Source organism: Dendrobates tinctorius, unplaced genomic scaffold (genome assembly GCF_039654945.1).
Source record: "Dendrobates tinctorius isolate UK_male_01 unplaced genomic scaffold, ASM3965494v1 ptg000040l, whole genome shotgun sequence".
NCBI classification, from domain to species: domain Eukaryota; kingdom Metazoa; phylum Chordata; class Amphibia; order Anura; family Dendrobatidae; genus Dendrobates; species Dendrobates tinctorius.
The window spans coordinates 34,328,318-34,343,042 of NW_027361708.1; the positions used below are offsets into that span (position 1 = coordinate 34,328,318).

The window sequence follows — 14,725 nt, forward strand, 5'->3', positions numbered from 1 at the left end:
AACAACCCTGCTGGCATCACGGCATGGCCTCCCATCCCCAGCGCACCAACTTACTTTCTCCTTCAAACCATGCTGTGAAATCTGTCTGTTGCCAGCCCTGAGCTCCATGTGCTATGCCTCTTGTTTTCCTGCTTGCTCTCCATGTTTCCTGACTGTGTGTATAGGGGGGCGGCGCCTGAACTCTCTGGTTCTTATGCGGTCTGGGTGCACCTGTGTAATCTGTCCCTGACCAACCACCTGGAGCCCTTGACTATTTAGTTTCGCCACTCCCACTGAAACATTGCCTGAGCAATGTCTATACTCAGTTAGTATTCCGCTGCTGAGCTTGCCAGGCCCTGTTCTGTTTGTCTCCTTCTCTGGAGGATTCTCTAGTCTTGCTTTGTACCCTGTCTGCCTGCCGGGAGGCTGAATATCCTGGTCCTTGTGTCTTTGTCCCTGTGCCTCTGTCTGAACTCAGTCTTACCTCTGTCTGTCAGTCTCCTTGTTTGTGGTTCCTTCCCTGCCGTGTCTTTCCTTGTGTCCTCTTTATCTGTGCATCTGCACGCTCGCAGCTCTGTCTGCACAGCTCCCTAGCCGCTCTGTCTGCACGGCTCCCTAGCCGCTCTGCCTGCACGGCTCCCTAGCCGCTCTGCCTGCACGGCTCCCTAGCCGCTCTGCCTGCACGTCTCCCTAGCCGCTCTGCCTGCACGGCTCCCTAGCCGCTCTGCCTGCACCGTACTCCTGCGGCTCTGCCTGCTCCGCACTCCTGCGGCTCTGCCTGCTCCGCACTCCTGCGGCTCTGCCTGCTCCGCACTCCTGCGGCTCTGTCTACCTGCACCTCCTGTGTGAACAGGCCCAAACCTGTTCCTTCATACTCCATTCCTTCCTGCCTATATCCATACCTGCACCTCCTGTGTGAACAGGCCCAAACCTGTTCCTTCATATTCCATTCCTTCCTGCCTAGATCTATCCCTGTACCTCCTGTGTGAACAGGTCCAGATCCTGTTCCAGCATACACCACTCCCTCCTGCCTACACCTGCTGTGTGAACAGGTCCCTACCTGCTCCTTTTCATACCACGCCAATCTGTCCTGTGTCTCCAAGCCGTGCCCGCCTGTCCTGTGTCTCCAAGCCGTGCCCGCCTGTCCTGTGTCTCCAAGCCGTGCCCGCCTGTCCTGTGTCTCCAAGCCGTGCCCGCCTGTCCTGTGTCTCCAAGCCGTGCCCGCCTCTCCTGTGTCTCCAAGCCGTGCCCGCCTGTCCTGTGTCTCCAAGCCGTGCCCGCCTGTCCTGTGTCTCCAAGCCGTGCCCGCCTGTCCTGTGTCTCAGCCGTGCCTGTCGTATCCACCTGCCTGCCTGTCTATAGCCTCTGTCAAGGTGTCCTGTTCCCGAGTGGGATCAGCAGCCACAGCCAGACACCACCCTGGAGTGGCACCCGGCAGCTACCTGCCGCACAAGCCTGACCTCACCATCAGAGGCTCCAGTGAAGACCAAGGAAGCTGCCGTAGTTACGCCCCTTCCAGGGTAGTCTGGTTTGTGGCACAGTGGGGCCACAACCCCCCGGCTCGCGCCATTCAGCCAAGGCGCGAGCGTGACAGTTTGCTCAGGCCATGGTCCCCGCTGAGTCCCATGTCTTTCCGCTTGCGGAGCATGATGAACTTTCTCCCTGCCAGTATGAGCAACCAGAGGAATTTGTTCCGTCCTGCGTGGTACCAATCGTGGAGACCTCTGAACCAATCATCATCTCCAATGCTCTCTACAATCAGCTCCTGGCCTATGAAGAGCACAACCCAGCAGACCCGCCTAGGTTCTATGGGGACCCTAAAGAGTGCCAAGGGTTCCTGAAGAGATGCCTGCACTACATCCTGCAGAATGCAGCTTGTTTCCCCTCTGATCGGGTCAAGGTGGGATACATCATGTCCTACCTAGCTGGTGATGCCTTGATGTGGATCTGTCCCCTTTGGGAAGCAGGGGATCCTGTCGTCATGAGCCTGGGGGCCTTCCTGGTGGCCTTCCGTAAAGTGTTCGACATGCCTCGTCCAGCTGCTCTTGAAAAGTCTTCCCCTCCAAGCTTCCAGAGACAAGAGGAACCTGTGGGTGAATCGTCTCAACCTCCTATGACTGTCCAGCCATCACCCGTTCCACAGTCTGCCGATGTGGCCACCCATGCAAGATCCAAGAGGTCTAAGAAGAAGAAGCGGGCCAAGTTGCAGCCGGAATCTGGCCTCTGCCCTGTGAAGCTCGTACTTCAGAACCCTGGGCCAGTAGGAGAGGCTGCCCCTGGTGAGAGTCCTCCCTCTCCATTAAAGCCTATGACTGTTTCGTTGCCTTCTGGGAGCTTTGGGGTGTTCGAGCCACCAGCCACACAGAGTCGGTGTGTGGTCTCCATTCTTCAGCTCCAGAACCCGGTATGGGCATCATCTAAAGGTGGCCAAGCCCTCTTTGAGAATAGTCTAGTCCTGCAAGGACAACTACAGCTCCAGGTCGGAGCTTTATACACGAAGAAGTTCATCTTCCACCTGCTGACTGGTATGCCCATGGGTCATTGTGATCCAGAGATTCTAGCACCCATTTATGTCTGGAAACCTAGCAGGGCACCGTGCTTGAAACAATCAAGTGACAAGAGGTGTCTGGTTCCCTTGCGTCGCATTCAGTCAAGGTCGTCTTCTTCGCCTGGTTTGCTAGTCGCCGAGTCAAGGTGTGAGGGTGCCTCTGAAGAGGGGGAGGCGGTCTCAGTCTCCTTACACATCCCCAGCGACTATACCAGTGTTCTGCTCCCAAGAGCACCCCTGCCTCTTTATTGTCTTCCCCAGGATAAAGGGCTGAAGATGGATCCAGAGTGTATGCCTTCAGCTCCCCTGTGGCCTAGGGGTGAGGGTCCCAAGACAGAGCTTCTCTCATCCTCTAACCAGAAGGATGTGGTTCAGTTTTTTCAGGGTAACAGGCTGAAGTGGCTCCCTGTATGTATGCCTCCAGCTTCCATTTGGCAGGTGGGTGAAGAGGTTGGAACAGCGGCCTACGTATCTCCGTTCCTCACCAATCGGGAGGAGGAGGTCCAATTTTTCTGGCATGTTGGGCTGAAGTTAGACTCAGTGAGGGTGTCTGCTGTTTCTAGTTGGCCGGCTGATGTAGGGGTCAAGTCTGAGGCTTCCAGGTCCCTGCTTTCTTCCACTCTGGAGGAAGAGATCCAAGTCCTTATACCCTCGGTGTTGGAAGCTGACTCCATTGGGCACCAAGAAGCTTGGCACCCTGGGATTCCTGATGGCACACATATTCCACCCTACGTGAAGGATGTCGTGTCAACCTGGACTGTGTGTGGTCCCATACTCCTTCTTCAGGTCATTCTGGCAGGCTTGAGGAAGAGGGGCCGTAAAGGGGGGGGTACTGTAACAACCCTGCTGGCATCACGGCATGGCCTCCCATCCCCAGCGCACCAACTTACTTTCTCCTTCAAACCATGCTGTGAAATCTGTCTGTTGCCAGCCCTGAGCTCCATGTGCTATGCCTCTTGTTTTCCTGCTTGCTCTCCATGTTTCCTGACTGTGTGTATAGGGGGGCGGCGCCTGAACTCTCTGGTTCTTATGCGGTCTGGGTGCACCTGTGTAATCTGTCCCTGACCAACCACCTGGAGCCCTTGACGATTTAGTTTCGCCACTCCCACTGAAACATTGCCTGAGCAATGTCTATACTCAGTTAGTATTCCGCTGCTGAGCTTGCCAGGCCCTGTTCTGTTTGTCTCCTTCTCTGGAGGATTCTCTAGTCTTGCTTTGTACCCTGTCTGCCTGCCGGGAGGCTGAATATCCTGGTCCTTGTGTCTTTGTCCCTGTGCCTCTGTCTGAACTCAGTCTTACCTCTGTCTGTCAGTCTCCTTGTTTGTGGTTCCTTCCCTGCCGTGTCTTTCCTTGTGTCCTCTTTATCTGTGCATCTGCACGCTCGCAGCTCTGTCTGCACGGCTCCCTAGCCGCTCTGTCTGCACGGCTCCCTAGCCGCTCTGTCTGCACGGCTCCCTAGCCGCTCTGCCTGCACGGCTCCCTAGCCGCTCTGCCTGCACGGCTCCCTAGCCGCTCTGCCTGCACGGCTCCCTAGTCGCTCTGCCTGCACGGCTCCCTAGCCGCTCTGCCTGCACGGCTCCCTAGCCGCTCTGCCTGCACGGCTCCCTAGCCGCTCTGCCTGCACGGCTCCCTAGCCGCTCTGCCTGCACCGCACTCCTGCGGCTCTGCCTGCTCCGCACTCCTGCGGCTCTGCCTGCTCCGCACTCCTGCGGCTCTGCCTGCTCCGCACTCCTGCGGCTCTGTCTACCTGCACCTCCTGTGAGAACAGGCCCAAACCTGTTCCTTCATACTCCATTCCTTCCTGCCTATATCCATACCTGCACCTCCTGTGTGAACAGGCCCAAACCTGTTCCTTCATATTCCATTCCTTCCTGCCTAGATCCATCCCTGTACCTCCTGTGTGAACAGGTCCAGATCCTGTTCCAGCATACACCACTCCCTCCTGCCTACACCTGCTGTGTGAACAGGTCCCTACCTGCTCCTTTTCATACCACGCCAATCTGTCCTGTGTTTCCAAGCCGTGCCCGCCTGTCCTGTGTCTCCAAGCCGTGCCCGCCTGTCCTGTGTCTCCAAGCCGTGCCCGCCTGTCCTGTGTCTCCAAGCCATGCCCGCCTGTCCTGTGTCTCCAAGCCGTGCCCGCCTCTCCTGTGTCTCCAAGCCGTGCCCGCCTGTCCTGTGTCTCCAAGCCGTGCCCGCCTGTCCTGTGTCTCCAAGCCGTGCCCGCCTGTCCTGTGTCTCAGCCGTGCCTGTCGTATCCACCTGCCTGCCTGTCTATAGCCTCTGTCAAGGTGTCCTGTTCCCGAGTGGGATCAGCAGCCACAGCCAGACACCACCCTGGAGTGGCACCCGGCAGCTACCTGCCGCACAAGCCTGACCTCACCATCAGAGGCTCCAGTGAAGACCAAGGAAGCTGCCGTAGTTACGCCCCTTCCAGGGTAGTCTGGTTTGTGGCACAGTGGGGCCACAACCCCCCGGCTCGCGCCATTCAGCCAAGGCGCGAGCATGACACATACTGTGCTCCAAAAGCAATATACGTGAGTGATGCAGCGAAAAAAGGAAAAGAGTGGCAGAATCAGGGAAACTCAAGGTTTGATTCCTCTTTTTGTCTAAAAATTCCCCCTTACTAGGTTGGTAATTTGCCAAATAATCTATTGGTAGAGGCCAATATTCAGTCTTCCCAACTTCTAAATCCCAGACACATGCAAATTTCAAGAGATATATTTATGTGTACTCTCTATACAGTAAACTAGACTACATGTAAACTGTTGACCATCTTATGTGTTTGAAATAGATTTGTGCATGCATAAAAATAATCTGCTGAGATTTCACTTAGTAGTTTACCAGTAATAACATCATAGCAGGGAAATCAAGGATCAGAAAAGAAACATTCAGTGTGGTCACAAACGGCAAAGCCTTGGGGTTATTGTAAGATAATGTTCATGCTGTTTCATTGAATACCGTTTAAATGAGCATTAATCCCTCATAATCAGCTTTCACTGCAATTTCAAAGTCTTGATGTAGTAGATGTAGTGCTACAGAATAGCCTCTATCAGTCCATCACTTTGTGCCTGTACAAACACATAATAAGATTCTGTCCAGAATGTCACAAATCCATTAAAGGTCTTAGGTACTAAAAAGAAAATGTCTACTGGGTAATAAAAGCCATTTTGTTTTGTTTTATTGCCAAATGTAAAATATAATAACATTTTTATTCTATTGTGCGGTTTTAAGAGGAACTATCGGCTATGAAAAAACATAGAAATTGGCAGTAGATGGAATTACAAGACTTTTTACAAATGTACTGTATGTTATTAACAAATCAGAAGATTTCCCTAAGAATTACAGGGTCACATGTTTTACCTTCATTCTACTGTATCAAAGTGATCTTAGACTCTGATAAGATTCTCCTCACTGGGAGTTACCAACTGTGAGCAGGAACTTGATATGGCACAACATCTGGCAAAGTAGAGTCTTGTGCTCAGAAGTGGCAAAATTTTGCATGCTTTGGTATGCTGTAGACTTTCAGGCCATAGAATGTAATCGGAGAATTGATTCACCTATTTTTCTCATAAATTCACCAAAAAAAATGATAAACATGGTGAATTAATTTCCGATTACAACCCAACGGGTAGTGTATCGGTAAAATAAAAATCAGGTGAAATTTTTCCTCACCTAACCAGGAACATGATATTTACTACATACAGATGTTATGACTGTATACACACTCTCACACTGGTCACATACAAACCAGTAGAGATAAACGCCTGAACCCAACAGGTTCCTGTTCAGACTAGGAAACTCCCTAATCTGACACAGATTTGTCACTGCCTGACCGCGGAGGTGGGCACCCTAAGTATACGCAATGGCACCCCCAATCAGAATCGACTAAACCTAATTGTTCCTAGGTGCACCCTCTTGATTAACAATGTGCAACACTAGAACAATAATAACTATAAAGTGAAATACACAAAACTATGAGGAAAAAAGCACAGGCCTATGAACGTGTTCACACCGACCACAGGAAAAAGAGACGAAAATGAGAAGACCGACCACACAACAAACGGGATATGCAGAAAACCTCCCATACCCCCATGCTGTTGGATCTGCTGCATCAGGAGTTTGTCTCCTGCTGTACTTGCTGCTGCTGCTACTGGCTAAGCATCAGCTCCTCCATTTTGTCCCACCATGCCTGTAACTGCCTTCAACCAGGACATGCGGTTGGTCCACAGCAGTCACTTTTGCTTCCTGGGAATTTTGCCCGCATGTCTAGCATGTGGTAGATTGGCTCACTCGGCTGCACACGGAGGTAAACACAGGTACACTATCTCTTTAAATCTTCTACTGGTTCATTATACATGTGGCATAAGCCAATGCAAAGTGAGAATAAACATGGCTCTTTGGGCAAAACAAGAGAGCAAAACAAAATAGTATCTGTAGTTGCAGGGATCCGCCCCTCAGGATATAGCATCCAGGTTCAGTATAGTTTAACCCAAAAACACTGCTCTGGAGCTGCCGACTCCAGAACCACTGAACACTGAGTGGACGTTGACTATTTAAACCCCAAACCACACCCTGAGGTGGAGAAAAGGTGGACAACCTCCCACCTGCTCTATGGTTGTCCACAAAAACCCAGCTGTTAAAATGGCCGATTGCAAATTTGGATTTTCACAATGAGCTGAGCAGAGAATTCTAACATTTTAGAAAAGGGTCGCAAGAGACACGTCTCATGTAGAAAAATGGCATTTAGTTTAGCATTCATGTTAGTGGTATATGTTCCTTGTGCTCTGACTATGATAAATCTCATTTTTTTCAGAAGGCATTCAAATATAAAACATAAAAAGAACTAATGTTTATCAGAGCCGGTGGTAAGATGTCAGGAGTATAAATGATCTATCTAATCATTAAATAGAGTACATTTTCCTAGGAGTAAAGCGCATTTCTTTTCTTGCCAATACCATTAGTAGATGAGGCACTGCTTGTAGGAAGTGTCATGTCTTGACTGGGTCTCCGAACAAGGACTGGTTCCTACAATTGATTGCTTGCACCAAGAACAGATTCTCGGTTCATCTGGAACCTGTGATTAAATAGAAATACAGAACACAAATTTACTGTCATTACTTGACACAACAACACAGATATTAAAGGCAATCTTCCATCAGAGCATAACGCTATTTATAGTCATCACATGGCAACTTGCAATGTGTATTTACTGACATTGCCTGGCGAGGAAGAATAGACATTAGAATGACAAGGTATTTCCATTAACAATAGAGGATACATTTAGTTCATTGCACTTCTATTAATTTTTCAGAGCTTGGAAAATTAACCTATGAGGCTACAGGATTCTTAGCCATTGAATTTAATATCAATTTGAGAAAATGCTAAAGCCTAATTAGTACACGGCAGATGATGAATATTAGCTGTTTGCATTCACTATGTATCAGGGAAGTTCATTTCCGTAGGGCTCAGTCACACGTCCGATTTTTCCACGTAGGAGAAAAATGGACCGATTATTCTGATCAGACGCTGATCAGAGTTTGGTCAGAGTGTGGTCCGGGTGTGATCCATTTTTCTCATAAGTGGAGAAATAAAGAAAAATTTTCTCCTCCTTCTCCATTCTTGATGTCTGTGAAAATCGGACAGCCAATTTTTATATGACTCTTGGATCAAAATCGGACATGTCTCAGTGATTTTCCACCGACCTCTCAATCAGTGAAAGATCACGAGCATGGGAATGGCCCCATAGACTATCACAGGTACAAGTGCTATCTGTGAAAAACATGTGTGTGAAAATCAGATGTGTAAATGAGCTCTCATGGTAATGTCTGTAGGTGCTTGGTAACTTTTTTTTGTATGTCCTGTTTATATCAACGACTGTGCCATTTAAACTTTTTGTGACTAGATTTAGTTTGTCTTTCGCTACCATTTCTTCATCTTAAAGGGAATGTTCACTTGTAGAAAACAAATAAATGCCAACTTAGTTTGTTGTGAAAAAAAATCAGAACTTTACTTACCCTCCTCAGATCCTTTGCTGTGTCCCCGACACTGCCCAATCTCTGTTGTTTGGCTGCATAAGTGATGTCAAGTCAAAAACACTGAGCTCAGTAATTATCTGCAGCACTACAGATGTGAGCTCTCCACTGCAGCCTATACAGAATCACCAGAGCAGCACTGAAGACAGGGAGGATAAGTAAAACGCATTTTGTTTATAACCTCATTATATCCCCTACACCATTATTGATTGGCACATTTCTGCCTATGCACAGTTGCACACAGAAAGCTGCCAATCAGTGGTGTGGGCGGGGTTAAACAGAGATCAGCATTAGAGAACTGCTTGATCAGCTGCAAATAAAACTAATTTTATTACAACTGCAGTAACCAGCAAAGTAAGTAGTATATTGCTGGAATTCGGGTCTCCGTCCATTCCTCATGCTGCTCTCAGAGGCTATAGCAAACACCTGATGACGGCTTCCTTTTAACTTTGCATGGTATGAAAATCAGCAACAATTTTGCAAAGAAAAAGGTATACTGTGTAAGCCAGACTGGCTTTGAAGATGTGAATGGATCATGGTCTTCATAAAAGTGACTTTATTATGTAGAAGCTAGTGATAGGTTGTTAAGTTTGCAACAAACTAGTAAATAAGGGTTTCAAATTTGTCAAAAGAAATTTTCTGTGTAGAATTAAATTTTTCTACTTTTTTCTTTTTACTATTAGGATCAAGACAAGACAAAACCCCTTTCAACGCTAGCCAACCTCGCCATTACAATCACTGATATTCAAGACATGGACCCAATTTTCATTAATTTGCCGTATAGCACTAACATTTATGAAAACTCTCCTCCGGTAAGTATACATCAATTGATTTCCTTAGTTATAATAGTTATTGTGAAATCCCATTAAAAAAAGTCTGCAACTTTTATTACAGTTTATGAGTAGAAAATTAATTATTTTAAGGCTGGAATAATGTGAGTGTGGTAGAATATTAAAGGGTTTCTGCACTCAAAATGGCTTCACTGGATGCAAATGGGGGAAGTGGCTGGTCACGCTGTCCATGGAAACATAAAAGCCACGCTCTGTCCCTTTTCACCAGTAATAGGCTTTACAGCCAGTCCGCCAGTCTTTTTTTTCATTGTGGAACCCAATACGTTGTTCAATAATGTTCATTTATCACCTCTCCGCATTATTGTATTTGCTTACATGCTGTGCTCTCCTATCTTTGGCAGTCCCGTAGACAATATATAGAGTGCTGGTGTAGTGGGGTGTGTTGATATAGTGGAGTGTGTTAGTATAGTGGGGTGTGTTGGTTTAGTGGGGTGTGTTCGTATAGTGAGGTGTGTTGGTGTAGTGGGGTGTGTCAGTGTAGTGGGACGTGTTTGTATAGTGGGGTGTGTTGGTATAGTGGGGTGTGTTGGTGTAGTGGGATGTCTTGGTATAATGGGGTGTGTCAATGTAGTGGAGTGTGTCGGTGTAGTGGGGTTTGTCAATGTAATGAGGTGTTTTGGTGTAGTGGGGTGTGTTGGTATAGTGGGGTGTGTTAGTGTAGTGGGGTGTGTCAGTGTAGTGGGATGTGTTGGTGTAGTGGGTGTGTCCATGTAGTGGGGTGTGTCGGTGTAGTGCGGTGTGTCGGTGTAGTGCGGTGTGTCGGTGTAGTGGGGTGTGTCGGTGTACTGGGGTGTGTCGGCGTACTGGGGTGTGTCGATGTAGTGGGGTGAGAGTCTATGCAGGAAATTCCAATAAGACTATTAGTTTCCTGAGGCTTGGAATAAATTAAAATAAATCTATATTGATACTTTGGAGTCAACCTGGAGTGAGCAACACATTAAATAAAAATAAGTGTTCATATGTGTTAATTAGTTTAGAGACTTGTGGATTTTATGTTAGGAGACATCAAAAGGGTTTTCTTGGTCCAAGAGATATTTCTGCGGGTACACTATGTGACTGCAGCTTGTTAAATCATGACATTTTGGGCACTTACTCAATGCATTCTGTGTGGGGCATTCATCCAGAATCCTAAGCAAAACAGAGTCTTGACGTATGTGCCGATGGGACCATAGACTGTAATGATGCAGACACAGCGAATGTGAGCTCTGACGTGCATCATTTTCGAGAGTGTACGCCTACTGGAGGCGGAGCAGCCCACTTCAGAATTAGCCTTTTGCTTTAACTTTTTCCATTCTTTAGTGGATGTGTCTTTAGTACTGTTTCTTAATCATCTTGCTTTTCATACTTGAATGAGACATGTTTCATAATCTTGGTGCTGATCTATAGAATAGGTCATCATTATGTTCCTTTAACCCCTTCGCACCCGAGCCTGTTTTTGCCTTCGTGACCGGGCCAATTTTTTCAATTCTGACCAGTGTCACTTTATGAGGTCATAACTCTAGAACGCTTCAACGGATCCTACTGATTCTGACACTGTTTTCTCATGACATATTGTACTTCATGATGGTGGTAAAAAATTTTAGATATGATCTGCGCTTATTTGTTAAAAAAATCAAAATTTGGCAAAAATTTAGAAAATTTTGCAATTTTCAAACTTTTAATTTTTATGCCCTTAAATCAGAGAGTGATATCGCACAAAATAGTTAATAAATAACATTTCCCACATGTCTACTTTACATCTGCACAATTTTGGAAACATAATTTTTTTTTTTAGGAAGTTATAAGGGTTAAAAGTTGACCAGCGATTTCTCATTTTTGCAACAAAATTTGCAACACCATTTTTTTAGGGATCACCTCACATTTGAAGTGAGTTTGGGGGGTCAATATGACAGAATATACCCAAAAGTGACACCATTCTAAAAACTGCACCTCTCAATGTACTCAAAACCACATTCAAGAAGTTTATTAACCCTTCAGGTGCTTCACATGAATGAATGGAATATGGAAGGAAAAAAATAAACATTTAACTTTTTTTCACAAACATTTTACTTCAAAACCATTTTTTTTATTTTCACAAGTGTAAAAAGAGAAAATGAACCACAAAATTTTTTGTGCAATTTCTCCCGAACACGCCAATACCCCGTATGTGGGGCTAAACCACTGTTTGAGCACACGGCAGAGCTCAGAACGGAAGGAGTGCCGTTTGACTTTTTCAATGCAGAATTGGCTGGAATTGAGATCGGATGCCATGTCGCATTTGGAGAGCCCCTGATGTACCTAAACAGTGGAAACCCCCCACAAGTGACCCCATTTTGGAAACTAGACCCCTTAAAGAATTTATCTAGATGTGTCGTGAACACTTTGAACCCCCAAGTGCTTCACAGAAGCTTATAACGTAGAGCCATGAAAATAAAAAATCATTTTTTTTCCATAAAATGATCTTTTAGCCCCCAGTTTCTTATTTTCACAAGGGTAACAGGAGAAATTGGACCCCAAAAGTTGTTGTCCAATTTTTTCTGAGTACACTGGTACCCCATATGTGGAAGAAAACTACTGTTTGGGCTCACGGTGGGGCTTGGAAGGGAAGTAGTGATGTTCTGGAATGCAGACTTTGATGGAATGGTCTGCGGGTGTCATGTCGCGTTTGCAGAGCCCCTGATGTACCTAAACAGTGGAAACCACCCACAAGTGACCCCATTTTGGAAATTAGACCCCCCCAAGGGACTTATCTAGATGTGTCGTGAACAATTTGAACCCCCAAGTGCTTCACAGAAGTTTATAACGTAGAGCCATGAAAATAAAAAATCATTTTTTTTTTCATAAAAATGATCTTGTAGCCCCCAATTTCTTATTTTCACAAGGGTAACAGGAGAAATTGGACCCCAAAAGTTGTTGTCCAATTTTTTCTGAGTACAGTGGTACCCCATATGTGGAAGAAAACTACTGTTTGGGCACACGGTGGGGCTTGGAAAGGAAGTAGTGATGTTCTGGAATGCAGACTTTGATGGAATGGTCTGCGGGTGTCATGTTGCGTTTGCAGAGCCCCTGATGTACCTAAACAGTGGAAACCCCCCCACAAGTGACCCCATTTTGGAAATTAGACCCCCCCAAGGGACTTATCTAGATGTGTGGTGAGCACTTTGAACCCCCAAGTGTTTCACTAAAGTTTATAATGTAGAGCTGTGAAAATATAAAAAATCTTTTTTTTTCCACAAAAATGATCTTTTAGCCTCCAATTTTTATTTTCCTAAGGGTAACAGGAGAAACTGGACCCCAAAAGTTGTTGTCCAATTTGTCCTGAGTACGTTGGTACCCTATATGTGGGAGAAAACTACTGTTTGGGCACAAGGTGGGGCTCGGAAGGGAAGTAGTGACGTTCTGAAATGCAGACATTGATGGAATGGTCTGCGGGTGTCATGTCGCGTTTGCATTGCCCCTGATGTACCTAAACAGTGGAAACCCCCCACAAGTGACCCCATTTTGGAAACTAGACCCCCCAAGGAACTTATCTAGATGTGTGGTGAGCACTTTGAACGCCCAAGTGTTTCAGTAAAGTTTATAAGGTAGAGGCGTGAAAATAAAAAAATCATTTTTTTTCCACAAAAATGATCTTGTAGCCCCCAATTTTTATTTTCACAAGGGTAACAGGAGAAATTGGACCCTAAGAGTTGTTGTCCAATTTGTCCTGAGTACGCTGGTACCCCGTACGTGGGAGAAAACTACTGTTTGGGCACACGGTGGGGCTCGGAAGGGAAGTAGTGACGTTCTGAAATGCAGACTTTGATGGAATGGTCTGCGGGCGTCATATTGCATTTACAGAGCCCCTGATGTACCTAAACAGTGGAAACCCCCAATTCTAATTCCAACCCTAACCCCAACACACCCCTAACCCTAATCCCAACCCTAACCATAACCAAAACCACAAACCTAACACCAACACACCCATAACCTTAATCCCAGCCCTAGCCCTAACCCTAACCCTAACCCTAGCCCTAACCCTAACCCTAACCCTAACCCTAGCCCTAACCTGTGTACCTGCTTTTTTTTGTTTACTTTTTTTTCTTTTTGTGACAAGATCGCTGCCCTGCGATCTGACTCATTGTAACGCCACTTCTCCTCTGATCTCACACTGACAGATGATCAGAGGTGAAGTAATGTTACTATGTGACAAGATCGCTGCCTGGCACATAATAACGTGACTTCTCCTCTGATCTCACAATGACAGATGATCAGAGGAGAAGCAGCGTTACTGTGTGACAAGATCGCTGCCTGGCACAGCTGTGCCAGGCAGCGATCTAGTCACACAGTAACGCTGCTTCACCTCTGATCATCTGTCAGTGTGAGATCAGAGGAGAAGCCGCGTTACAATGAGTGAGATCGTCGGGAAACAAGCAGCTTTCCCAGCGATCGCTCCCATTGGCTGCTGTGACGCTGACGTCATCAGGACCTGAACCAATCAGGTCTCGATGACGTCGGGGGTCCCAGCATGCATTGTGCACCGGGATCCCCACGTTATAAGGTATGTGGGGGTCCCGGGGGGCACAAAACCGCCGACAGTAGATAAACGTCGGCGCTGCACAAAGCCCAGCAAGAAGCGCCAACGTTTATCTACAGTGGGCGGTCGGGAAGCGGTTAAGTTGTTTTTTTCTTCTCCACCTCATCACAGCCAGATTTTTTTAATCTGTCCTCTGTTTCTCCTTTTTCAGCTGTTTCCAGTGATTTCTTCATGAGCTTGGTTTCATATTTTTATTTCCTTGCTAACTTGACATATGCTGTATAGCAAATTGACAATAAGGCTGGAGTCACACACAACCATTTAAAATACGGTCCCATTTTAACGGTCCGAAATTGCTCAAAGGTATCTTAACCATTGATCCGTTTTTGATGCGATTTTTCTTAATTGATGCGATTTTAATCGCATGTAAGGATCCGTTTGACATCCGTCTGGCGAGATTTTCTCGCAGGATAGCTAAATGGACATATAATGGAGCCCAATGACAGGTTTCCCCACACAAACGAATTAATAGATCTAGACACATATATATATACAGTGGGGAAAAAAAGTATTTAGTCAGTCAGCAATAGTGCAAGTTCCACCACTTAAAAAGATGAGAGGCGTCTGTAATTTACATCATAGGTAGACCTCAACTATGGGAGACAAACTGAGAAAAAAAAATCCAGAAAATCACATTGTCTGTTTTTTTTTCATTTTATTTGCATATTATGGTGGAAAATAAGTATTTGGTCAGAAACAAGCAATCAAGATTTCTGGCTCTCACAGACCTGTAACTTCTTCTTTAAGAGTCTCCTCTTTC

At 46.4% G+C, this 14,725-nt stretch overlaps 1 protein-coding gene across 2 annotated transcripts in view; it reads left to right on the forward strand.

Moving 5' to 3' along the window:
• The window catches only part of CDH23 (cadherin related 23), a 1,761,581-nt gene that overhangs the window by 697,659 nt on the left and 1,049,197 nt on the right, over nt 1–14,725 (forward strand). For both annotated transcript variants that reach the window (XM_073574902.1, XM_073574903.1), the window contains exon 8: nt 9,243–9,371. In XM_073574902.1, the coding sequence (XP_073431003.1) occupies nt 9,243–9,371 (129 nt within the window). The remainder of the gene's footprint in view (nt 1–9,242; nt 9,372–14,725) is intronic.